At 54.9% G+C, this 25,519-nt stretch overlaps 1 protein-coding gene across 2 annotated transcripts in view; it reads right to left on the bottom strand.

Moving 5' to 3' along the window:
• The window catches only part of WNT7B (Wnt family member 7B), a 49,084-nt gene that overhangs the window by 18,718 nt on the left and 4,847 nt on the right, over nucleotides 1–25,519 (bottom strand). For both annotated transcript variants that reach the window (XM_007531901.3, XM_007531900.3), the window contains exon 2: nucleotides 3,330–3,556. In XM_007531901.3, coding sequence (XP_007531963.1) covers nucleotides 3,330–3,556 — 227 coding nt within the window. The remainder of the gene's footprint in view (nucleotides 1–3,329; nucleotides 3,557–25,519) is intronic.

Raw genomic sequence — 25,519 nt, forward strand, 5'->3', positions numbered from 1 at the left:
CTCAGGTGTGCCTCCATCACCTGCAAGGAGCAGAGCAGTGGACACCTGGGCAGAGTCAAGGCAGGGTCATCACCAGAAAGATCTACTGTGCAGTAGTGAGCTCCCCATCCCTAGAGGCATACAGGCCACAGCACTGGGTTCTGGGAAAAGCACTGGGACGCTGCACAGATTTTGACATACCCCTTTAAAGGGCTTCCCCATCCATGGCCCAAGGTCACTGTCAAAGCCTGAAGGGGACCGTCCCACCCACCCACCCAGACCTTCCCCCTCTCAGGGCCAATCATTAATTGGCACCGCTTGAGTGGCTGCTCCCACAAGTGCCCCCGGCTCCTTGCCAGCTCATGGCCCGGCGCCCATCCCGTGCCCGGGGCACCCTCCTGCCCGAGAGGGGCTGGCCCCACTTCCTGCTTATGACTCGCAGCTGCTGAGCCCAGGAAGAACCTAGGTGGCTTCTCAGACTGCAGAAGTCAGTGTAGCTCATGGCCAGACATGGCCTTTTCCCCAAGTCCTGTGCAAGGAAGTGCCAGGGACATATAGAAGGTGTCATTGGGTAGCAGAGCAGAGGGGCAGGGCCTCCAGGGGCCCAGTGTGGGGGACAAAGTTCTAGAGCAGGAAAGGCTTCACACATTCAGGAAGGAAGTCAGGAAGGAGGGGAGGGGCAGAGAGTGGGGGTGCAGCTGGACCCCTCAAGTTCCTGCAGAGAAGCTGATCCTACTGTGGGGATCTGGATGTAGGGAACTACTGCAGGTTCTGGATGATGGAGTGCTAAGACTGGCCAGAGCTCAGGGCTGAGGGATGCATTGGATCGACCTTCTCATGGTGCATCCCGTGAGTACCCATTCATTGGGAAAACTCACGATCCTTCCTAGGCGACTGAATCCACATGGATCCCAGTCACTTTCAAAGCCAGCAACAAGCAGCTCCTGACAGCTTTCAACCTGACCTGTTGACTGGCTACGGAAGAAGGGCAAACGCTAGAAGAAGAAGGGCTGAGGGGCTGGGGGAGAGGAGCTCCGATCATGGCAGGGAGGTGGGGTGGGTGAGAGAGACAGATCCAGCAGAGGCCATGGAGCAGAGGGGAGGAGTGGTGACTGGGGAAATAACAGCAGTCTCTTGTTGAGACAGGATTCATAGGCCTGGGGGACAGGAGACTCATCCATCAGGTGGGGGACCCCTTCCAGAGCAGGTGCCCATGGACATGGGGCCCCGTGGGGGGAATCCCTTCCCATGGTTCCCACTGGGAGTGGGTTGTTTTGAAGAGGCGACAAGAAAGGGGTGACCAGAGACAACAGAAGTTCAGGCCAGAAGGCCACAAAACCAGGTGGCCATGAAAACGTCCCTAGAGGGCTGGACAAGGGTAATGGGGCCAGACAAGGTGACAGGTGGGGACAGCAGGGGTGGAAAGCTCAGCTGACAAGTGTCTCCGAGACCTGAGTCCAAGGGAAGTTGGGGTACCTGAGCCCCGCCTGGAAGAGGAAGCAGCTCTCCTGCCCTCAGCAGCCCTTGCTCTGATCCCGACAGTTCCCCCTTCCCACCCTGCACCCCTCTCCCCTGGATCCTTGGGGCCAAGAGTCTCTGGTGATGAGCTATTAAACAACACCACCCCAGCTCCAGGGGCGTACGGTGAAGAGTGGATACCCACAGAGTCCGCTCTGGGGCTCCATACCCCTCCTCCAGGCTGTGTCCACTGAGCACTACTGGCAGAGGCCTTTCTTGGGGCCTGACCTTGATCCCTGGACCCAAGTGGGTCTTCCAGTGCCTCCATCTCCTTCCCTGCCTGTGACCCTCACTGACAGATAAAATTCCACACTCCTGTCCCTCTGTCAAGCACGGAACATACCTGCCGCCCCTCTCTGCAAGGCAGTAGGATTTCTGGAGAGGGTGGCTGGGCCCTGTGTCTGTAGCCATCCCACCAGGGTTCCTGTGTGGTCAGGAACCCCTTCTCATAGGATTCTGCTTCCTCAGCAGTTCAGCCAAGGTGCTCAATGCTTCTCAGAGCCCTGAATCCCCAGGGGGGAGGGTCCTGGCAGGCCGGTGGGCACCTGGCAGGAAGCTCAGGGGCTGGTGTCTCCCCCCGCCCCGAAATGGATGGGGCGGGCAGCCCCACCTATTCCTGCTGGCACCTGGAAGAAGGGAGCTGCGCTTGGGTGGTGGGGCCCCAGGGAGGGGGCGGTGACACCCGCCTGGATGTGCCAGGTGCCACCCACAGGCTGCTCACCGCAAAGCGGCCCCTGGGGGCCCCCCCACCCCCCAGCAGGCGTTCCTAGCCATGCAGAGCTCGACTCTGGCCTGGGGCCCAGCAGCTGCGGCAGCCCAGAGGGATCGGAAGGACCAGCTGTGCCCACACGTTGGGAGGCCCACCTGCACCCTGTGCCGTGGTGTGGGGTCACTGCAAGCCCGATGCTGCACCCCCAGTTATCGCTCTGCCCATCTGACCCTCACCTTGGCAGGGAGGGGCATGTCCCAGCACCATCACCACCCTCTGTGTTTGGGAGGATGGGCACTGGGGACCCCAGAAGGTTCACACACTCAGATCTCAAACTGCAAATGAGGACACACAGGGTCCAGACAGCCTGGGTGCCATGCCCAAAGTCACATGGCTGGAACTAGACCAGGGCACACTCCACAGGCCATGCTTTCCCCCTGATAACCCTCCTCTGGGCCTCAGTTGCTCTTCCCTGTAAAATGGGCTTGAATGAGTCTGAGGGTGCCGCAAAGACAGGGAGACGGGGGGTGGGGGGGCTGGGCACTGCACACCCCAGCCTCATGGGCTTTGGTCCTTAGACTTAGAGGGTTGCCTTCTCTCTGACCCAATTCCACCCACACATTCAATCCCACCCAGCTGTGCAGGTCTCCTCGTGCTATTCTTTCTGCCAAAAGACTCTTCCATTTTCCAGCTACCGTCACACGACAGAACACTCCTGAGGGCCAGTCCCTTTCTGTCAGCCTCCCGCCCAACATTCCCTCTCCCCCGACAAGCAGACACCACTACCCTCTCCCCAGGTACAGACGAGACTAGGAGCACATGTGCTGCCAGGAGTGCTCTAACCACTGCATCGCCCTGCCTCTGCACATCCACACCTGAATGGCTCCCCTCAATCCCACAGCCCAGAGTATGGACCCTCTCCCACTTACACAGCTGGTTCCTGGGGATGCTCTGCTCCCCCACCCTGGACAGAGCTCCCTGGGGTCCCAGACCCACAGGAGGTAGGCAGAGCAGAGGGCACAGTCAGCCCACGTGGCCTCTGGGTGGGTGGGGGTGGCTCCGCCCCTTCCTGAAGCCCCCAGTGGCCACTGGCCCGACCTTGGGAGCCCAGAAGTGCCCTTACCTACTCGGAGCTCTTGCCCGAAGACGGTCTTCTCTCCGAGGGCCGAACAGTTCCAGCGCCCAAAGCGGAACTGGTACTGGCACTCGTTGATGCCCATCTGTGCCCCCTCCCCAATCACGATGATGGCATCCGGCCGGCTCTGGCAGATGGCACGCTGCCTCGGGGCCAAGCCAGGAATCTTGTTGCAGATGATGTTGGCTCCCAGGGCCACGACAGATGACAGCGCTCTGTGATGGGGAGAGCAGAAAGGGGATAAGAAGTTGGGTGGGCAGGCCCTACCCTGTTTCACCTGTCACCCCCACCCCTACTCTGCCCACTGGTGAGCCAAGTTCAGGGTCTGCTCTGGGACCACTCTCCACCACCCCCAAGCATAAGCCCAGCTTAGCAGCATCAGATCTGTAAGAACCACAGAATCACAGTTCCACTAATTGATAGTCCTCTGGGTGTACCTTCCCAGACTCCTTGGAGCTCAGAATCATACGCCCAGATCCTTCCCTAAACGGATGAACCACTTGGGATTGGCCATCACTGATGTTGGATGGTCTCAGCTGCTTCCAGACTTTGGCTCACCAGCTCCCAGCCTTCTGGAGTGCCTGGGTCAGCCAGGTTGCTGAGGACCAAGCCCACCAAGTCCTGAGCCCATCAGCTACCTGAGCTTGACTCTGGGAATATCCTCTGTCTCTCCGGGCTTCAGTTTTCACATCCATGTGATGGGGGGTGTTGCAAGACACTGGCAGCGCCCATCTCCAAGGAGGGATGATTTCTCATCATCCTGGGGCAGAAATCTGCAGGACACTGTCTCCCCCAACTGAAGCCCTTTTATATCATTGTACATTGGGAGCACAACCTGGTTATTTCTATGCTCATTTCCACAAAAGGAACATTTGGAAGTCTGAACAGGTTCGTGTTTCCAGCATGTCTGCCAGGTTCCTAGACTTGTGAGACATACCACCCACAAAAAGAAACCCCTTAGCACAAACCCCTGTTTTCTCCACCCCTGACCTAGCCACTGCTAGACTCAGGATTTGCCTATTTGGGACATCTGATAAAGATGCAAGCCTTCTGCACCACTTCAGTACTGCTTCCTGGGTTGGTGGCTGAGTGCTGCTGGCTGCACAGAGTACCTGCAGCCCTCTGCCGCTGTGAACATGTGTGCACAGGTCTTTGTTTGGGCCCTTGTTTTCAGCTCTTTGGATTGGAGTTGCTGGGTCTTCTGGTAGCTTGTTTCAGTTTTTTTATTTTTTTAGGAGGGGACAAGCACAATATTGGAGCTAGCTGGGCATTGGCATCAGCAAACCACTGGGCAACAGCTGGGTTTCAAAACTGTATTCAGCTTCTGGAGGGGCAGCCTGAGGAGACCAACAGATGATGCCCAAAGCTGGTGCCATGGTCCCCGGTCTCTGGCATGGCTGACACCTTCTTTCTACCTGCCCCTGCCAGCCCTCTTTCTCTTTCTGCACAGGCACAAGGTGGTGCTTTTCCAGGACAGCCTGGCACCTACAGCTGCTGGGAAAGCTCCCATGTGGTGTGAGCCTGCTGCACGTGCCGCTGTGACCAGGACACCCCGACTGACACCCAATCCCCCGCCCGCCCGGACTGCTGGCTAATCTGGCCAAGACCCCCCTGGGTCTCCCACGGGCACAATGGGCAGAGAATGCCCCAGGCTGGCGTGCAGGAAGAGTGTCTGGGTTGGGAGCGGGCTGGAATCTGGAGAATTTAGCCCAAAGTAATTGTAGAGCCTCGGAAAACTGAGCTGGGGAAATGAGATGGATGGGAACCCTGCCGGGCACTGGCCTCCAGGCCCAGCCAGGGCACTTGGGATCCTGGACACTGATCACACTCTGCCTGGTCCTGGGTTTTTCAACAGACTTGGCTAAGCTGTGACAGTGCCCGCCCCCTCTCACACCTGAAAACAATGGGATCTCACTGGGGGGCCCTGGAGGGACTAGGAATCAACCCCATGACAGAAACATGCTGAAGCCCCCATGTCCCACTCTCAGCAGCCCCCCAATGCCCTCCAGCACCCCAGAACACCATGCCACCTCCTCCTGTCCAATACCACTGGAGCCCTCAAGGCGCCCCCAGCACCTGGTCTCAGAGGCCACTTTCGTTCCTATAGGTCCTTCTGCTGGGACATTCTCCTCCTCTCCACTTGTCTCCCAGGCCCCAGTGCAAGACTCCTGCAACCTTAGCCCCCAGCCCAAAGCACAGAGGAGACAGAGGGGAGTCTGGGTTGTACAGTGCGGGGGGGGGGGGGGGGGGAGCTGTAGCCATCCCTGTGATTAGGGGAAGGATGAATGAGAAAATGAGCAAGCACTTCAGGATCCTACCTAAAGGAATTTCTACAAATGAATACCAAAAGGACAGGCCATTAAAGATGGCCTTGAGGGACTGGCAGCGGTGCACCTGATGGAGCACACATGTCACAGTGCACAAAGGCCTGGGCCCAGGCCCCTGGTAGCTACCTGTACAGGGGAGCTTTGCGAGTGCTAAAGCAATGCTACAGATGTGTACGTATCTCTCTCTGTGTCTCTCAACCTCCCTTTCTTCTCTCAATGTCTCTCTGTCCTAGCAAATAAATACATAAAAATAAAAATAAATGGGCTGGGGGGTCCTGTGATTGATGATGGAAAAGGACCTATGTTGGGAGTGAGAGACTTTTGCAGACATCTATCACAGGGAGAAGAGAAGTTGTACCCATCTGTCAACAACCGTACTAAAAACCATTAATCTTCCAGTAAAATGATATTTTTTTTTTTAAAAAAAGTGATCTAAACACACCTTTTTGCAAAGCTCTACCAAGGACCCCAGGCATGGGAAGAGGTTGTGACCATCACTTACCATTAGGGAAACACACACAGGACCCCTCCTGCCCACTATGAGGACTACTGCCCAGGCATCATGGAGCCCTCTGTGTGGATGGGATGTGGCGGACCCTCTTTGTGCCCTTGGTGGGGATATTAAACTGTGCTAATGCAGCTAGGAAGTCTGTGCAAAAGTTAAATCCTGAATGGCTTCAGGAACTGCCATCCCATTTCGGAGCATCTTCTCCCAAGGACCAAAGGCAAGTATTCAAGCAGAACTGTGTTCAACTTGTGACCTGGGAGGTGGCATAACGGGTAAAGTGCTGAGACCCCAACCATGAGTTCAGTCTTTAACATTAAACATATCGAAATCATGTGCTGGTTCTTTTTCATTTCTCTCATAAATAAATAAACATTAAAAAAAGATGTTTAAGAAATGGGTTTGCTGGAATAGACTTAAAATAATTTTCTAGCTTCTTCCAACATGAAGACCTCAAATCTCATCTGCCATATTCTTGCCTTCAGGTTCCTGATTATTAAACAATTTGTTCTGTTTTGTATCTTAATGCTTTTCAACCACCAAGTTGCAGATGCTACCATGATGCCAGCCTGACTTCCCTGGGCAGACGACCTCACCACTGTGTCCTGGAACCTCACCTTTCCAGACCACTACCCTACTAGGGAAATATAGCAACAGGCTGGGGGTATGGATTGACCTGCCAACACCCACGTCCAGTAGAGAAGCAATTACAGAAGCCAGACCTTCCACCTTCTGCACCCCATAAAATCTTTGGTCCATACTCCCAAAGGATAAATAGTAAGGAACCTTTTAATGGAGGGAATGAGATGTGGAATTCTGGTGGTGGGAACTGTATCTTATTGATCACTATTAAATCACTAATAAAAAAACATGTGTTCACCAAGATTCATGGCAACTCTATTTATAACAACTAAAGAATGAAATGACCCAAGTGTTCAACCTGAATGTCATTTTTCCATGCTATGGACTAGTACTTGGCCGTAAAAAAACAAATGGAGTAGCTACAGGTGATGGTGTGAGTGGATGTCAGACTAAATGAAAAACCTACACCTGTGAAAGACCAAATACTCTCTGCCTCCACACACAAGACATGCCAAGCAAAGGCAAACCAAATAAGGTGCAAAGTAGACTGGGGTGTGTGTGTATGTGGGTGCCTGCTCAAATGGTGTGGAATTTCCACTGGTGTGGTGGAAAAGTTTCAGAACGAGAGAGGTGGTGGTTACATAACATGGCTAATGCACTAGCCCCCACCCTGCCTTGTTCCTTCTGAAATGGTTCAAGTGGCAAAATTTGACCTTCTGTGTTTTAACCACACATTAAGTATTTTTAATTTCTTCTCTTTTTTAAATCATTTTATTTATTTATTTGATAGAGACAGATAGAAATGGAGAGGGAAGGGGGTGATAGACAGAGACCCCTGAAGCACTGCTTCACCACTCACAAAGCTTTCCCCCTATAGGTGGGGACTGGGGCTTGAACCCAGGTCCTTGCACATTGTAACATGTGTGCTCAACCAAGTGTGCCACCACCCAGTCTTTTTTTTTTTTCCTATGGAGATGGAGGGGAGATGAGATATCATAACCCTATAGGGTGTACTCAATCATGTGCAAAGTTCTGAGTTCAGTTCCCAGCACCACATGGAGGCACCATGGCACTGGGGAAGCTCCATGAACGGTGGAGCCATGCTGTAGCTGTCTCAACAATGTGGAGCTCAGATAAGGGCAGGAGACTGACACACTCCAATGATGGCCCTTTTGGTCACTACCAGGCCACCCCCTCTTCCTGGACCCTACTCTGGGAAGCCTGGGGTTCCCACACAGATATGATGAGCCTAGACCTCTAACAAATCCCTCTCTTCACCATCAATGCTCATCTCCATCAGGAACAACATCACAAACCCTCTTGTGGGCCCCTACAGGACATTGCCCTCAGTGTAACAATGGCAGGGACTGCTCCACTCTCCAAAGGGAAGCTGGGTCAACATACTCTGCTCAAAGAAGACTGGTCCTGAAACGAGTGCAGCTGAAATGTTCCTAGCTGTGACCATGGAATGCAAGTTCAGACGAACAGGGATTCAGAGGTTGCACAGGTTCCTTTGCTAAGTATGGATAGACATGGGTTCTAGATCAGATTGATGCGTTTACAGTTAACAGTATTTATATGCTTTTCCCATATTTGGGAGCTGGTCTCTGCCCTGATCCAGCTGTCTAATCCTATTCCCAACTCTGACACCATCTTCCCAGACAATACTTTTAGCTCAACTGCATGTTAGCTGTCGAGCTCAGGCAAAAAAATAGCAAAGTTATGGGCCTCTTGGAATATGCATAAAATAGACTTCCTACCTTCTTCCAACATGAAGACCTCAAATCTCATCTGCCATATTCTTGCCTTCAGGTTCCTAATTATTAAACATTTTGTTCTGTTTTGTATCTTAATGCTTTTCAACCACCAAGTTGCAGATGCTACCATGATGCCAGCCTGACTTCCCTGGGCAGACGACCTCACCATTGTGTCCTAGAACCTCACCTTTCCAGACCACTACCCTACTAGGGAAATATATCAACAGGCTGGGAGTATGGATTGACCTGCCAACACAACACCCATGTCCAGTAGAGAAGCAATTACAGAAGCCAGACCTTCCACCTTCTGCACCCCAAAAAGATCTTTGGTCCATACTCCCAGAGGGATAAAGAATAGGGAAGATTTCAATGGAGGGGAGAGAAAGTGGAACTCTGGTGGTGGGAATTGTGTGGACTTGTACCCCTCTTATCCCATAATCTTGTTGATAATTATTAAATCCCTAAAAGCAACAAATACAAGCAAACCAAAAAAGTGTCAAGCTCTGCTGGATGTCAGTCCTCTCCCAGGCAGGATGAAGTGGCCACCCCCTCTCAAAGCTGTGCAAGCTAAAGCTCAGAGAGCCTCGGGGGCCTGCCTGAAGCCACACAGACCAGCTGGGCGTGGGGGGCAGTGGGGGGAGTGGCTCACCACCATCAAAGCACCACACATAATGAATATTAGAGACATACAGTGCAGAAAACCATGCCTGCTTTTCTTCCAAACTTCCCTGGATGAAAATCCCCAGGCCATTCATTCATTCATTCATTCATTCATTTATTCATTCATTCATTCATTTGAGGCTTCCGGACAATTTCTCTGTTCCAGGAGTAGAGTTGGGAGGCTGCAGAGATGGACAACTGGCAGTGACCCTCAGCAGACGGGGCAGGAGGGAAAAACATAATAACTAAGTGCTGCAGGAGGGAGGTGGGCGGCCGGTGGCGGCATCCTGGGATAATTGGCATGTTGGATGAGGGCATGCTGTGGGCACTCAGCACACTGCCCTGCAGGGTGCGCCCGCCTCTCACCCCAAAGTGGGAAAAACCCTCTTGGTGGCTTCTCGGGCTCTGCTGCCTGTCCAGGTGCCTGGGAGGGGCTGGTAGGAGCCCTGGCAGCCTTGAGCTCTCAGGAGCTGGCCAGGCCACGTCTCAGGTTTCATCCCTGACTTTTTCCATGGAAAATTCTGCTCTGGGCTCATCCCCTTGTGCCTGGACACAGGCAGGATGCCTTGAAAGGGGCTTAGAGGAGAAGGCTCTGGGGACACTCCAGAGGCCTATGGCCAAGACTGGGGACAGGTCTTCAGGTTCAGCACCCCAAGGAGTCCTTCCAGGGAGAGTCCCTTCCTTCCTGGCTCTTGGCACTGGGTTTGAGTCAGCATCTTGTAGGGACGAGGTGGTCCGTAGACAATCAGATGGCCGCAGACAAGTTTCACGAGTGGTGAAGGAGGGCTGCAGGTCTCTCCTTCCCCTCTCAATCTCCCTTTGCCTCTATCCGATAATAAAAATTTAAAAAGATATTTGACCCAAAAAAAGAAAAAGAAAGAGGAAGAGGAGAATAGGAAGCAGCAGTAGCTGCCTCCCCTAGTGGATGTCCCCTCACCACTGTGCCCCAGATGGGCTGTCCCTCTCCGGGGCTCACCATCCAAGGCAAAGAAAGGCACATCAAGTTGACCAGAGAGCAGGTGTCGTGTCTCCAGCACAAACTGGGAGCAGAACCTGACAGGAAGACAGAAAATGATGCACGGTGCCTCCTGGTTCACACAATGGGAAGCAACAGCTTGGAAGCAACAGCTTGTCCCCCTTGCATGTACATGAACAGCGGAGGACAGAGCAAAACCCACTTGAAGACAGAAGGGACAGGAGTCACCCTGCGGTGAGAGGTGGGGCCCCAGCTGCAGATTATTCTCTGTTCCATCAGACAAGAGACCACAGGTGTGCACAGGTGTCAAAATCCACCACACCACCACTGAGATCTCTGTCTCTGAGTGATGTGTGCTACACTTACTAAACAGAAAAGTTCGATGTGTCGACCTGAAACTTTCTTTTTTTATCATCTTTATTTATTGGATGGAGACAACCAGAAATCAAGAGGGGGAGAGACAGAGAGACACCTGCAGCACTGCTTCCCCACTTGCAAAGCTTTCCCCCTGCAGGTGGGTACCGGGGGCTCAAACCTGGGTCCTTACGCATTGTAATACGTGTGCTCAACCAGGTGTGCCACCACCCGGCCCCTACCTGAAACTTTCTAAGACTGGCAGAACCAGGCATGAATGGAAGTGCCAAGTGTTTTGTTTTGTTGCTATTGTTATTATTATTTTTTAACCACAGCACTGCTTAGCTCTGGCTGGGCTTAAAACTGGAGGGATTAAACCTGGAACTTTGGAGTGTCAGACATGAGAATCTCTTTGTTTAACCTTTATGCTCTTCCCCCAACTCAACACTCCCAAGTTTTCATACAATAAATAAACAAAAAGTGCACTGCAAAAACTAATAAGGTGTAGGGGCTGGGAAGATATATAGTGGAAGTGCTCAAAAGTGCATGTTCAAGGGCCCAGGTCCAAACATTCAGGAAAGCAAAGAAATGCAGTGTAGGTGTCAGAAATCCTTCCTGTTGGTGGCCAGGAGGATGCAACTGGTAAAGCACACAAGTTACCATGCTCGCAGCCTGGGGTCAAGTCCTCAGTCCCTATCTGCGGTGGTGGGGGCTCAGTTACTCTTCTGGAGCAGTGGAGCAGAGCAGCAGTGCTACAGGTACCTCTCTTTCTCTCCCCTTCTCTTTCTCTTTCCTTCTCTCTCTCCCTCCCTTGTCCTATTTCTCTCGGTCTCTATCGTAATAAAGATTTTAACATTTTAAATAGAACAAATAAAGAAATCTGTTTAAGCACTTCATCCTGTGTGTTTTCTGTATGTTCCCAGACTGCAGGGGGTCATGATGGGTTGCATCAACTACCCTTCAGCTCGAGCTGGCCAGGGAGAGAAGGCAGCTCCAGCCTGCATTCTCTGAGGACTGGCCCAGTTTGTCCCCCACATACAAAGGCTGCCACTCTGTCTCCAGGGTCTCCGGCTTCCCTCAACCCTAAAGGATGGATACAAGTTGTTTTGGGGCTGTCAAGCCAGTGAAGAGGATGGGACCCTGGGGACTGTGGGTGAGAGAACTCTTATGGGACTATGCCAGGTGGTGCACTCCTGTTCTTAGCCTGTGCCCACCCCAGCACTGGGTGCAGTGGGCACAGCCACTGAAGAGGAGCAGGGTCACGAGCTGCTGAGGCTGGAGGGGCCGGAGCTCCAGGTCATGGGAGATACCAGTCTTTTCCCTGCCTAGGGTGGGGTAGGGTGGGGAGGGGTTCCTTGGCAATGCCTCCCTTTTGCAGTGTCCTTGCGGGAAACCCTCTGGTCAGCTCACACCCAGCAGCCCTGGGGCATGGGGTGCAGTCGTCAGGACAGCTGGGGCCTCCCTGTGCCCAGGACTAGCAGCTCTCTGTCCTCCCAGTTTGCACAGAACACCCTGACTCCTTTGGGAGATAGTGTCTCTCCAAAGGCTCCCAGCAGTCAGGAGTCCCACCTAAAGCCCTGGGGCAGGTGCCACTCTTGGTTCAAGTGCTGGACCCTGGGCCAAGGTATCCTCTTGGTGGGGAGCAAGTGTTAGAATGGATGTGCATACTGTGCTGGGGGGCGGGTGGTGGTGCATCTGGTTGAACACACATGTTACAGTGCGCAAGGACCTGGGTTCAAGCTCTGGGTCTCTACTTACAGGGGAAAAGCTCTACAAGTGGTGAGGTAGGGCTGCAGGTGTCTCTGTGTTTCTACTATCCTTTTCTCTAGATTTATGACTGTCTCTATGCAATAAATAAGATAATAAATAGATAGATAAATAAATAAATGCATAATGTGAATCAACAATTAGGATAATAGGAGATAAAAGAAATACCCTTACTTCTCTCTGTCTTCCCCTCTTGATTTCTATTTTTCCTATCAAATAAAAGAAAAAAAGAAAAAGAAAAAGGGGCCAGTTAGTGGCACACCGAGTTAGGTGCACACATCACCATGCACGAGATCCTGGGTTCAGGCCTCAGCTCCCCATCTGTTGGGGGACACTCCACTAGCAGAGAATCAGGGCTACAGGGGTAGCCCCCTCTCTCTTTGTCTTCCCCTCCTCTTTAAATTTCTCTCTGTCATATCCAACAAAAATAAATCAGTAAACACACTTACTGGATCATCATTTCCTCCAAGCAGGAGCCAGTGACCCAAAAGGGTGCAGGCTCTTGCCAGGCAGTCAGGGAGACAGGGTTGCAGCCACAGCTGGGGTTCCTACACAGGCCATGGCCTCATCGCCCCTGCCCAACCTCAGAAACAGCTGGAGTAGGGGACACGTCACCCCTGCAGAAATACTCACCCCTAGGGCAAGGAGACTGCACTGGGGGAGTCCATCAGCATTTGGGGTCTTCCCTGGGGTTCCTGAATCAGGCTCCCTGACTTGGGCTAGGTTAAGGGTAGTCCCACAGGGAGCCAGGCGGTGGCACAGTGGGTTCAGCACACGTGGTGCAAAGCACAAGGATTGGTATAAGGATCCCGGTTCAAGCCCCCCGGCTCCCCACCTGCAGGGGAGTCGCTTCACAGGCGGTGAAGCAAGTCTGCAGGTGTCTGTCTTTCTCTCCCCGTCTCTGTCTTCCCTTCCTCTCTCCATTTCTCTCTGTCCTATCCAACAACGATGACATCAATAACAACAACAATTACTATAACAATAAAACAAGGGCAACAAAAGGAAATAAATAAATATTTTTTAAAAAGGGGGAGTCCCACAGAACAGGAGGTGAGTCCACACAGGCTCTAGGGGGCAGGGACCCGGGCATAGGGACAGTCACCAGTGGCCACTTTGTAGTGAGAGTGATGGATGGATTGCCGAGCGAGATGGGTAGGGACAGCTCAGCTCAGACACACCTTCAGGGGTGGAGGTGTCTCCTGCAGGACACAGCAATAGGGCCATCGTGGTGGGGTGGGTGGAACCCCTTGCTGCTATTGCCACTATTTCAAATTTAAAAAAAAAGTTTTTCTTGCCTCCCTGGGGCTCTGCATGTCAAGGACACCTTCCTGGTGGCCTTTTTTTTTTTTTAAATATGCACTTTATTGTATGTATCATTATTTATACTACTCTTGTCTTCCAGTCCAAACAATATTTATTTATTTATTTATCAGAGTACTGCTCAGCTTTGGTTTATGGTGGTATAGAAGGACCCAGGAGCCTCAGACATAAAAGTATGTTTGCACAGCCATTAGGCTATCTCCCCCCACCTGTTTATTTCCCAGAGAAAGAGAGAAAGAGAGAGAGAGAGAGAGAGAGAGAGAGAGGGAGAGAGAGACCTGCAGCCCTGCTCCACCACTTGTGAAGCTTCCTCCCCTGCAGGAGAGGAACCAGGGGATTTAAACCAAGGTCTCTGGGCAACATGTGTTCAGTCGGGTGAGTCACCACCCAGGCTGCTCAAGTTAATTTCATTCCTATGCCACACGGGTTTGAGAAATGGCATCTGTCTGTATGACCATCCATTGGGAGGACGTCAGGAAGGCAGGGACTGTGGGGTGATTCCCCAGGCCACTGATTCCCCAGATGACCATACCAGTGTGTCTTCTATTTAAAGACCTTCAGAAAAGACCCAAGGGCCAGAGAAAGCCTGAAACCATCTGGTATTGCCTTGTGTCTTGGGGTGGTCGCTGAAGCCAGCCACTGCCACCTTAGTGTCCTGTTTCTCCTACACTTCTCTCAGCAACAGACTCCCCACATGACAGCCCAGGACAAAGAAGCCCAATAGAGCACAAATTGGTCCCCATGGTATGGACCCCAACTCCCCCTGCCTCCCAGCCCCCCATCCCTGCCCAGAACCAGCTGGAAAATAGTTCCCCAAGTTCAAACCAGAGCAGCCCAGCATGGGGTGATGGAAGGAGAGGTTGTTAACACCCAGAATTCATGCCTGGACCCCCAGGATGTCAGATTCCAGGTCCCTCCTTTCTAGGGCCACAGGAGCACCTGCTTCCCTCCCCAGGTGGTACCCTCAACAGGCTGATCCTCTCTACTGCATCTATTATCTGGGGTCACCCACCCCAACCCGTCTCTGTCTGTGCCTGTCAGGCTTCCCCCCCCCCACACACACACACACCAGCAGGCCATGGCCTCTGGTGTCAGCCACATAGTGGGCCCTAGGCTTTCCACATCTTCCTTGTATCAGGCCCCTTGGCATCACAGTTCCCCCCCTCTCCTCAATGTGCCCCCCCTGGAAGGCTCTCCCCCCCCACCTAGTGGCCTTGGGTGCTCATACTGTGGTTGAGCCTCCCCAGGGTTCTCCTAATGCCAGTGGGGCAGGCAGGGTCTGTCCACTCACACCAGCAGTGAGCCCCTTAAGGCAGAGACCTCAACACTGCCCAGCACCCTAGACTGCCCGTGGATATGAGCTTCAGCCCCTGGGAGGTGGGCACAGGCTCCCCCAGCCCTGCCCAGCCTGGCCCAGCGGCCAGCTCCTCCAACCCCTGCTCCCGCCTGCGGCACTTTGTAATTCTTCCTTCTTGGGCATCCTCCGGCAAAATATTTGAAGAATGTTCTAATTATCTGTGATCAGCCAGGAAGGCGGGCCCCAGGTCCACTTGTGCAGGAAATAGCTGGGCAAATACCTGGGTGGGGGTTCAGTCCCTGGCCCCCATGTCCAAGGCCCCACCAACCTGTCCCTCAGGTGGGCAGAGGTGGCCAGTCTGGGGCTCTGCAGCCCAAGGAGAAATTCTTCTCCAGTCCCAAAACCCAGTAGGGTCCCCATGAGGGATGGTGTGGGCCTAAGGTCCATGGAGGCCTCAGACCCTCTCTGTCAAAAGGGAATAAGGTCTGGGGTCACTCTGCTGACTGTCGGGGTCACTGTCACAGAATCAAAGCATAGTGCCAGCAGGGGACTTATAACCCTTCTCGTAAGTATGCTGGATAGAATGGAGGAGAACACATCAGAGTTGGTACAAAGGCCCAGAGACACTGAGATCCTCCGACCCAGTTCTAGTCTTCTTTGAATTTGCTAAGGCTCTAGCCCAGGATGGAGGCAGGAGGGGAGGTGGAAGAGGGTGGGGAAATATGGAGCCCACATCAACCCAAACCCAGGAAAGGCCACCCTGGGTCTGAACTATTTGGCAAATAGTTTTTCTGGCTACTAAGCTGAGTGGGAAGAGTCTGACCCTAAAATCAAGCAGTGGTGCAGCAGGTGAAGCACACACACTGTTGTACAAAAGGACTCAGCTCCAAGCCCCTGACCCCCATTTGCGGGGTGGGGGGGGCTTCATGAATGGGGAAGCAGGTCTGCGGGTGTCCATCTTTCTTTCTCCCTTTCTGTCTTTCCCTCTCCCCCTCTCAATGTCTCTCTGTCTTATCCAATAAAAAGAAAAGAAAAGAAAGAAAGAAAGAAAGGGGAGTTGGGTGGTAGCGCACTGGGTTAAGTGCACGTGGCACAAAGCGCAAGGACTGGAGTAAGGATTCTGGTTCGAGTCCCCGGCTCCCCACCTGTAGGGGAGTCTGCAGGTGTCTGTCTTTCCCCATCTCTATCTTCCCTTCCTCCCTTCATTTCTCTCTGTCCTATCCAACAATGATGACATAAATAACAACAATAATAACTACAACAATAAAACAACAAGGCAACAAAAAGGAATAAATACATGAAAGAAAAAAAGAAAGAAAGAGAAGAGGAAAAAAGTAAAAATGGCTGCCAGGAGTGGTAGATTTGTCATTCAGGTACTAAGACCCAATCTCAACCCTGGTAGGAAGAAAGAAAGAAAGAAAGAAAGAAAGAAAGAAAGAAAGAAAGAGAGAGAGAGAGAGAGAGAGAGAAAGAAAGGAAGGAAGGAAGGAAGGAAGGAAGGAAGGAAGAAAGAAAGAAAGATAGATAGAATGGAAGGTGACGCAAAGAAGAAGAGCCTGGGCCCAGTGGGGCTTGTATGCAGAGATCAAGCCCCAGAGCAACAACACCCCTGGCCACCTGAGTCATGCTGTCTTCCTCCCAGATGGTAGCACCTTCAACTGCTAAGGTAGGACAAGCCATATTTAGTGCCACTCGCACCCTGAAGCATCTGGAGGACCCCAAGAAGAAGCTCTATGGGTGGCGGGTATGGAGACAATGTCTCAAGAGGAAATTCAGGGAGAAGTCCAAGGCAGGAAGCTGGCCAGCAAGGCCCTGCTTCTCTCCATCCTGCTGTTCCTAGGCCTCAGTTTCCTATTTTCGCGAAGAACTATGAGACTCCCATGTAGGCCCCTGTGGCAGCATCTTGAAGGTCTTTTCCAGGCTTGGGGTCCTGTGCCTGGCCCTGCCTGGCTCCCTGCCTCAGTGCATCCATCTGTTTCATGGGCAGAGCATCCCCTGTGGCAGGCAGGCTTGCCCTTGGGCCTCCTCTACCCAGGGCCTGCCCACTGCATCTTTCCAGGCCACTGCTCTGCCCTGCCTGCTGTCCGCAGTGTTCCCAGAGAAGAGAGCAGAGCGTCCGCAGGCTCCCTTGCAGCCCGGCGGGCACCCATCCACCGCCCTCCCCACATAGCTGGCATACCTGGCCTGGCATCCTGGGACCCCACCCAGGAGAGAAAGCAGGAAGCCTTGGGGGAGCAGGTGGCAAGTAGGGGTCTGGGTAGGGCCCCCACAAGGGCCAAAGCCAGGGACCTCTGTGCCATTCTCTGGCATGGGAAGCTCAGGGCTGAGGGGGCATAGCTCCTATACCTATTGAATCTTCTCCTGTCATTGTGAGCTCAAATCCCAAGGCATGGACCTCTGACCTCAGAATAAACTTTTAGACATCCGTTGGGCATTGAGCACCCAACATGACTCTCCTGGATCCTAGTTCATTGGGCCAGCAGTTTGCCATCCAGGAAAGCCCTGCCCCTAGCAGCAGTCAAGCAAGATTTCAGGCCCAGCTGGACCTTTTCCTCCAATAAGTCCACGAGAGTCTTTTCTCTGTTCTCCCTCCTGACGCTGTTACAATCTGTCAGATGCCTGAGCAAGTAACTGAATGCTGAGATTCAGCAAAGCCAAACCAGTTGGGGCCACACACACTTCTGCTGTGCTCCAGAAAGTCTCGAGGGCTTCTGATGCCTCTCCTCCTTCCCACAGCACCAACACTAGGAAGAAGCCCCCGGCCTGGGTGATCAGGATGCCAGGCTGAAACCACAGGAAAGACAGACAGACGGAAAGGCAGGAGGAACAGGTGGGAGGAAGCTGGCAGGCCCCATTGGCCTCTGGCCAGACTCATGGGTCTGCCAGCACCAGCCTCCCTGGTCACTCCACAGCTCTAAGTGTGTGTGTGTGGGGGGGACTCAGTGGCAGAGGTACTCAGGCAGTAGACACTGAGTCTCTCTGCAGGCTCAGGATGGGGCCAGGTTCTGGGCTAGGAATGGGAGCTCAGGCTGAAACCTTGAGGGGGTCCTCTTTCCAGAGTCAATAGAAGCCGTGGTCCAGAGAAGGTTGGGGCCACTTAGCACATCACAGCAGACTTTAAGGCCAAGGCCAGTGTGCTCCCTTGTCCCCACCCCCATCTTGTCTTCTGCTCCCATCAAAGCTGGGACCCCTATCTGGGCCAGAACCCCAGGACACAGATGCTTCACCTCCTACCTGGCATTTAAGCAGAATACCTGTTGTGCTCCTTCTGAGACTCCCTGACCACTGGGTGCCCCCAGCCAACTGCTTCTGCTTGGACGCCATGCATCTGGGGGCAGCCACATTACCCAGCAGCAGCCATGAATGACATGGAGTGGGGGTGTTCTGGGGCTACCACCTGCAGAACGCCCCGAGGCCAGGGGTCCCTGAGCCTGCACAGAGAAAGCCAGGGTCCGGAGCACCAGCCCTCCACTGCGATGGTTCATTTTCCCCATTTCACAGTCGAGGCAGATACTTTATCCAAAACCACACAACCAACTGGCAAGCACTCTGTATCAGAGACAAGAGAACACCAGTCTTTGGTCCTTTCTCCCCATTCCTAGGCTCTAGCCCATCCCAGGCCCTGTCTGTTTCCCCATATTTCTTCCAGTGGCTAAGATATCTGCCCCAAGGGACCTTGAAGGAAGCACTCTGGACCCCCTCACTCCGCCCTCCTCAGGGCAGGCTGGGAGATCAAGCGCGGGGTGGAATGACCTTCCCCAGGCAGCTGTGAACACTGAATTCCACCTGCAGGGGTGGATAGTGAAGAGGACTCCCTGGTAGATGGACCCAACACCCCCCTGGTGGGGGAGATCCTGGAGTAGAGGCCCCCACACCCACACCCCACTGGTCAGGTAGGGCATCGGGGGTCCTCTGGAAGCTGGGGACCTTCAGTGCCAGTCAGATACCTTGAGATGGTCATTCCTGTGTGTCCCCAGGGTCGCCCACACCTGTGACCGTGTCCCACTGTATTTTAAGCTACCACGACCAGGGCCAGTGACCCAGGGGCACCCACCTACCCAGCCAGCCCTGGGCTTCCTGGCCTTGTCAGTCCTATGCCCACTCCCTCTCCAGCCTGGCATCCTGGCAGCCCAGCCTAATTCATGAGCCCTGGACCCTGGCCTGGCTCAACACTGGGCTCTGCCCCCCCCCCCGCCCCAGTAAGGTCCTGCTAGGAGGGACTAGGGGCTTAATCCAAGGTGGGGTTGGGGGAGCCAAATGAGCACCTCCTGGTCATAGGGCTAGTGTGGCCAGCAGTGCGGAGAACCTGGGACAATGGAGACTCTTGGAGCACTGCTGGTAGGCAGCACCTGGAAATTCCTGGCTCCCCCTGCCAGAGGTGAGGCCACTCTGGGAAGCCCTGAGTGCGCCCTCGGGGCTGGCAAGCCTAGAGCCTGAAGGGGCCTAGACACCTCCCCAAAGGCATGAATTAAGAGGGTACCAGCTGAGCTCCCACTACAGGGTTTGGATAGGTGTTGGGGATCTGTCAGTTCCACAGCCTGGCCTCTTGGCAGGTGCTTTGCATGCTGTGAACCCCCCACCCCAACACTCTGACCCCAAACAGCCCAGAAGATGGCCTCCAGCCAAAGACACGCAGAACCCTGCCCCCCATTCTCTCTCTCACTCTTTTACTATTTATTTTTTAATTTATTGGATAATAACAGAGAGAAATTGAGAGAGTAGGGGGAGATAGGGAGAGAGAGAGACACCTGCAGCCTGTGTCACCACTTATGAAGCTTTCCCCCTGCAGATGGGGACCAGGGTCTTGAGCCTGGATCTTTGCACATTGTAGTGTGAGTGCTTAACCACATATGCCACCACGTCCTGGCCCCCTGCCTCCATTCTCTACCCCAGACCCAGAGGGTCCTGAGCTCCCATGCAGACCCTCTGCTTGAACGTCCTGTGCCTCCTCCTGCCACTGTACCACCCTCCCTATCCTCGAAGCACACCACGTTCTCTTCAGACTTGACCCTTTTGCCTATAATAGTCTCTCCACTGGGAATGCCATTCTTTTGTTTCTCCAGAATATTCTAGAGCACCACACCTTCCCTGGCCCACCCTCACTGAGAGGCTCTTGCTGTGAGTACCACAGAGCTCTGTGTAGATGATGCAGAGGTGGGGCTTCCTGGTCACACCTTGTGTGTCACATCTTTGTCCCATTGGCAAAGCAGAGACTGGGTTGGGGGGGGCAAGGAGAGGGGAATGCACTGGTGTCTCCACGCTCATGGGAATCCAGAGGTCACATGCAGACTGCAAGGAACCTTCTCTGTGTTCAAATCAGTGATACAGACAGGAAAGGACCCTGGGGCAGGACTCTGTTTACGTCTGTCCTCTCCCCCCACCCTGCCAATACCCACTGGGCAAGCTGCCTCTCTGACCCAGGACCTGAAGCCTAACCTTGGAGGCAGCCCTGAGCCCTTCAGAGAGCCCTCACTTGCCGCCTCCTAACTTCTGGTCCAGGGACAGTTCTAAGCAGCTGGACTAGTTGGTTTCTCAACCTGGATAAGCTTCTCAGGCCCACCCACCACCAGCTTTGGGGGGATGTAACCCCAGGATTGGGCCTACCACCCTGACCCTCTGCACACAGTCTTGCCTTCCCGAGCACTCTGGCAGTGCCTGGTGTAGGAGGGGTCAGTGATACCACCCATCCTCACGCTGGCTCCCCATTCACTCCTGGGGGGGGGGGGGGCTGGCTATCCCAGAACTTTGGCCAGGCATTGCACAGACCTTGCCAGCCCAAAGAAGATGCCTGGTCTGGGACACAGGTGAGAAGGGTGCAGAGCAGATGAAAGGGAACATCAGGGAAACTACAAAGTCCTGTGGGTTCATTGGGCTGGGACCACTGGGGGTGCTGGCTCTGCCTTTTCACACCGCACCTGATCCCAGGGGCTGCCTGCAGGGCAGAGGTGTTCTCACTACTCCATGTGCTTGGATGCCTCCAGGATATCGGGGAGCTCACTGCCTCCCTCCCGACTAATGGTGGGGTTGATCAAAGCCTCAGGCTTCCTTCCTCTCAGAGCACAGGGACGCCCTGGGTGGGAGGCAGGACAGAGATGGCTAGGCAGGTGGAGGGGCTGTGTGATGGAGCAGGGACAGTAGAGAAGGGAGGAGGGTGCGCACCTGTGCCCACCCCCACCCGCCGGCTGCCCACGGGGAGGCCCCAGCCCCGCGCCAGGGAAGGCGGACAAACGGTGGTTTTGTCCTTGGCCGGCGGGCGGCCCACACCACACAATGACCCTTTCATCGAGCTGAGGGAGCCCTGGGCCGGGGTTTCATTTGACAAGGTTGGGCGTCCAGCCTCCTGTCCCCTTGCTTGGGTGAGGGGGTGGGTAGTGAGCCCTGAGCCAGACCCAGGGCAGCACAGAAAGGGGACCTCAAGGGAATCCATTGGAGTCCCTCTATCCATTCTGGGGTTCTACGGATGGGTCACAGGTTGTATGGAACAGTCAATAGTGGGTCCTCCACAGACCTGAGCTGACTGAGGTCTCTATAATCAAGACCACCCCAATGTGCGCGCGCATGCGCGCGCGCGCACACACACACACACACACACACACACTCCCCCCTCAGATTTATGGGCAGGCTGGCCACAGGGCAGTGGTCCAGACCCCAGCAGGGATTTGCTTCTCCCCACAGGCTGTTAGAAGCCCCTCCCCACAGTCTGTAGAAAGCAGTTTGGGGCAATGGTGGGGGTGGAAGGGTAGGAGCAAGAATTGTCAGTTGATGGGTCTGTGGCCACGAGGTCTCCAGAAGACCTAATGCAGAGGCAAATTATGCACAAAGGTCACCTCACTTTAAGAAGGTTCCCCCCCACACACACACATACACACAGGGCATCCTCAACAACCTCCTGTTTCTTCCCCCTGGAGCCCCAGAGCTCCCAAGCCCAAAGACTGTCTCCCTGAGGAACTAGATAGAATCTTCCTGACAGAAACACCAGAGCTGACTCCAGAGCCCTGGGACCATCTCAAGGTGACTTCAGAAAAGGGACCCCCTCTCTGCCCATCTCAGCAAAATGTTGTGAGGTCTCTGGAGAGAATACCTGAGGTTCTGTGTTGATACACAGCTTCTAAGAGGCCCCATCTCTCTCTCATGTCCTGTTGAGCCCAGGCAACTCATATCCATCCTTCAAAACCCCATCTCCTCATCTTTTTCAGGAAGCCCTCAGACTGCCTAGATAGTTCCTCATTTTCCCCCTAAAGCAAAGCCACCAGACTGCCCTCAGTGTCATGAGTGCCCAGTCACTCTCCTGAGAGCTCCCTACCCTTCATCAGCCTGCCCTTCACAGTCTAGAAAGCCCAGATCCCACCCCCAATAGGGACAAAAGTAGGGAGAAAAGGCACAGGCATAGAACCCTGAGGTCTGGCCTCATGAGGACTAAGGAAACCCCAGTTAAAAGCCAGACTAGTCTCTCAGTCTTCCAACTCACCTTGGCTCCTGTCCCTCCCCCACAGCTGTCCAAAGACTGTTGCTGAACGCCACGCCCACCATGTCAATGATTTCCCTGGGCTCTCTGTGATGGGATGGCTCTGTTGAAGGTCTCCACTGCCATCTTCACTGCACCCCCCACCCTGCATATGTAACATCTTGTTGAATTGTAGGCCTGATCCCACTGAGGAAAATATCCATCCCCAAGGATGATGAGGAGACAGAGGCCCAGAGGGGTTACACAGCAGGGGCCCCTCCCACACCTGAACTGATGAGTCCTCTCCACGCCCAAGGGGGAGACCCCATTTTGTACCCCTGTGGACTGTGATGCCATAGGAATGGATTGATTCAGCAACCACCCCCTCACACACAGACACAGGGTCATTTCCACGGGACTTCTGGGACTGCGGTTGGCACCATCAATAAAGCCACAGAGGCAGAACCGGGAAAAGGCCCAGTCTTGACAGGGCAGTGGTGAGCACCCCCCACCCCTCCCCAGCCAGGTGGTCGGTGAGTAACCACCCTGTCACCCATGACTCACCCAGATCCCCAGAGCGGGCAGTCACCATGAGAGGCTCAGACCGGAAGACCAGGGGGACTGCTGCTGTCAACCCCCCCCCCCACACACACACACATATGAGAGGGAGGCCATGACCGGAAGGGCCCTGCGTGAGGCAGTCACCCAGTCTTACCCTGGCATGAGGCCTTGACCAGGACCCCCATGGACTGACCCAGCACCCTAGGCTCTGCTCTTGGTGTGCACTATCCCCCACCTGCCCTCCCTGGAGCTCTGGGAACTCCTGCTCTGACCACAGGGGCACAGAGGAGGGCTTGGCTGACTGGCCAGCCCCACATCCGGTAGGGGCTTGAGGCCCTTCCGGGCCAGCACACCCGTCCGAACCCATCAGTGGCAGGGACCCAGGCATGCATCTGGGATTCTATGTGCACGGACCACAGTCTGGGACAGGGAACTGGGAGAGCAGCCCAGATAAAAGGGGCAGGATCAACTGTCCACCAAGGCCTGTGATCCTACCAAAGGAATGGATGCCTTCTGCAAAGTTCTCTGGAGCAGAAAGAAGCCTCTCTCTGCTCAGGGCCCCTCCTGCCCCTGGGATCCCCAGGGCCAAGCTTCTGGAGCATTCCTGGGGGCCTGCAGGGGGGCTGCTGTGCTGCCTCAGCCTCTCTAAAAGTGCTCTGGTACTGGCCATCTCACCTGCTTCAAAGGCTGCGTCACACAACCCCCCAAGGAGGGGAGTTTACTTAGCACTCATACATCCATTCCCATCCCTGAAGGGTCCCTTGTGCAACCAAAAACATATCTCACATCCAGCCAGCCCTCTGCCCACCCAAACCAGGCAGGGGAAACCCCAGAGATGCCAGGGGCCTTCCTTGGAACATCTGACTTAGTCTCTGGCAGACTGGCCAGACTCTGGGATGGGGGTTCCTGACAGCAGGGAGGGGGCACCTCTGTCTGAGATTACCACCCCACCCTGAGTGGGGTAGCTCAGGACCCCAGCACTGGCTCAGGGGCCTTGGGAAAAGCTTCTGCCAACCAAGCTGGCAGCACACACTCAGGGCGCAGGCCTGTGTGGGCACAGATGGCAGTCACTACAGGCCCGGGTATGGAGGGAGGGGCACACAAGAAAACTGGGGTCTGTAGAGAGATGCTGGCCACCATCTGCCTCAGAACCCCTCACTGTTGCCTGGCACCCTCACTCTCACCACCTCTCAGCCCTTGCCTTCCCCCCCCCCCAGACTCTTCAAATCGGCCCAGAAGACTCCTCGTTTCCCACCCCTGGGCACCTCCCCATTAACCCCAAACCTCAGCCAGCTGGCCCCCAAAATGAGTTCTTAAGCAGAGTGGCTGTTTCCCAGGAGAGGAAGCTCTGGGACCGACCTCATAGACCCCTTGGAGGTTGGGGCCTCTGCGGTCCGTGTCCAGCCATCTCCCTGAAGGGACCTCAGAGGCTGGGCTCTCTGGCCTGGCATTTGCGTCCCCAAGACCAGGCGGTCGCCTTGGGCCCTGCGCCCTGCCCGGGGTTGCCCCCCCTCCACCTCCAGGCGATGCCTCCGCAGCCGGGGCTGCCGCGGGGCCTGGAGCGCTCTCTCCGCGCCGGACCTTGTAATTATGTCCCACAGCCCGGGAAACCGCCGGCCTCGCAGCATCTGGCTGCGGTTGCGAACTTTTGTTTCAAGATGCGCGACTATTTATAGAAGGCAAACTTGTAGGATAGTAATTTCCTAGGAGCTGGAGGAGAAATTGGCTGCATCTCTATTAAAGGGGGGGTAGTGGGAGAGCGGCGATTTATTAGGGCTGCGGCCACAAGGGGGAGGGGCGGCCGGCCGGCGGGGAGGTGGCGGCTGCCCCCTCTGGCCGCCGTAGGCGACCCTGGACGTGGCCGGCGTGTAAAGGAGAGGGCGGGGGAGGGGAGGAAGCACTAGGAGGGAGAGCTGGCTCTGAGGTTTAATCAGTAGCATCCAGCTTAAATTCCCTCTAACGGCGGTTCCATAAATCAAACTTTTTTTTTTTTTTAAATCGGAGACCAGAGCATATGCGTCCCATTAGGAATCGGGCGAAGCCACCGCTGAGCCGACCGGCGCTCCCCCTCGGCTCGCTGGGCCGCGTGGACCCGGCCCTCCCGGGGGCTCCCCGAAGCCGGGACACCTGAGCGCACCTCTGCCGGGCGCGGGGCGCCCCCAGGTGAGAAGTGAGCGCCGGGCGCGGCCCAGGAGCAAGGAGGCTTGGTGCCCCGGGCGCGCAGTGCTGGGCCGCGTGTGCACGTCACGGTGCACGCGGGGAGCGGGTGAGTGAGTGCGAGCGGGGCTCTGCGCGGGGCTCGGCAGTGCAGTGCGGGGGGCGTGCGTTTCACATGGTTCCCACCGGGGCGCGTTGGGCTTCTCGGCGCCGCCCGCACGCTCGGCCTTGGCGCTCGGCTCACACAGCCTGGGCTCACCTTCATTCTGGACACCCCAAACGCCGATTTCTCACTGTTACACAGCCCCCCCCCCCCACTCCCCGAGCTCCACTTGGGTAGCCTGGACCAGCAAGGTGACCAGAGACCCTGGCTTCCGTGCCCCTGCTAGGACCTCCCTGAGGCACCCCCTCTGCGCCCAGCTGCTGCACTGGGGATGAGGGGGGCCCCGCCCGCCTGTCCGCCCGCCGGCG

The sequence above is a fragment of the Erinaceus europaeus genome, chromosome 4 (genome assembly GCF_950295315.1).
Source record: "Erinaceus europaeus chromosome 4, mEriEur2.1, whole genome shotgun sequence".
NCBI classification, from domain to species: domain Eukaryota; kingdom Metazoa; phylum Chordata; class Mammalia; order Eulipotyphla; family Erinaceidae; genus Erinaceus; species Erinaceus europaeus.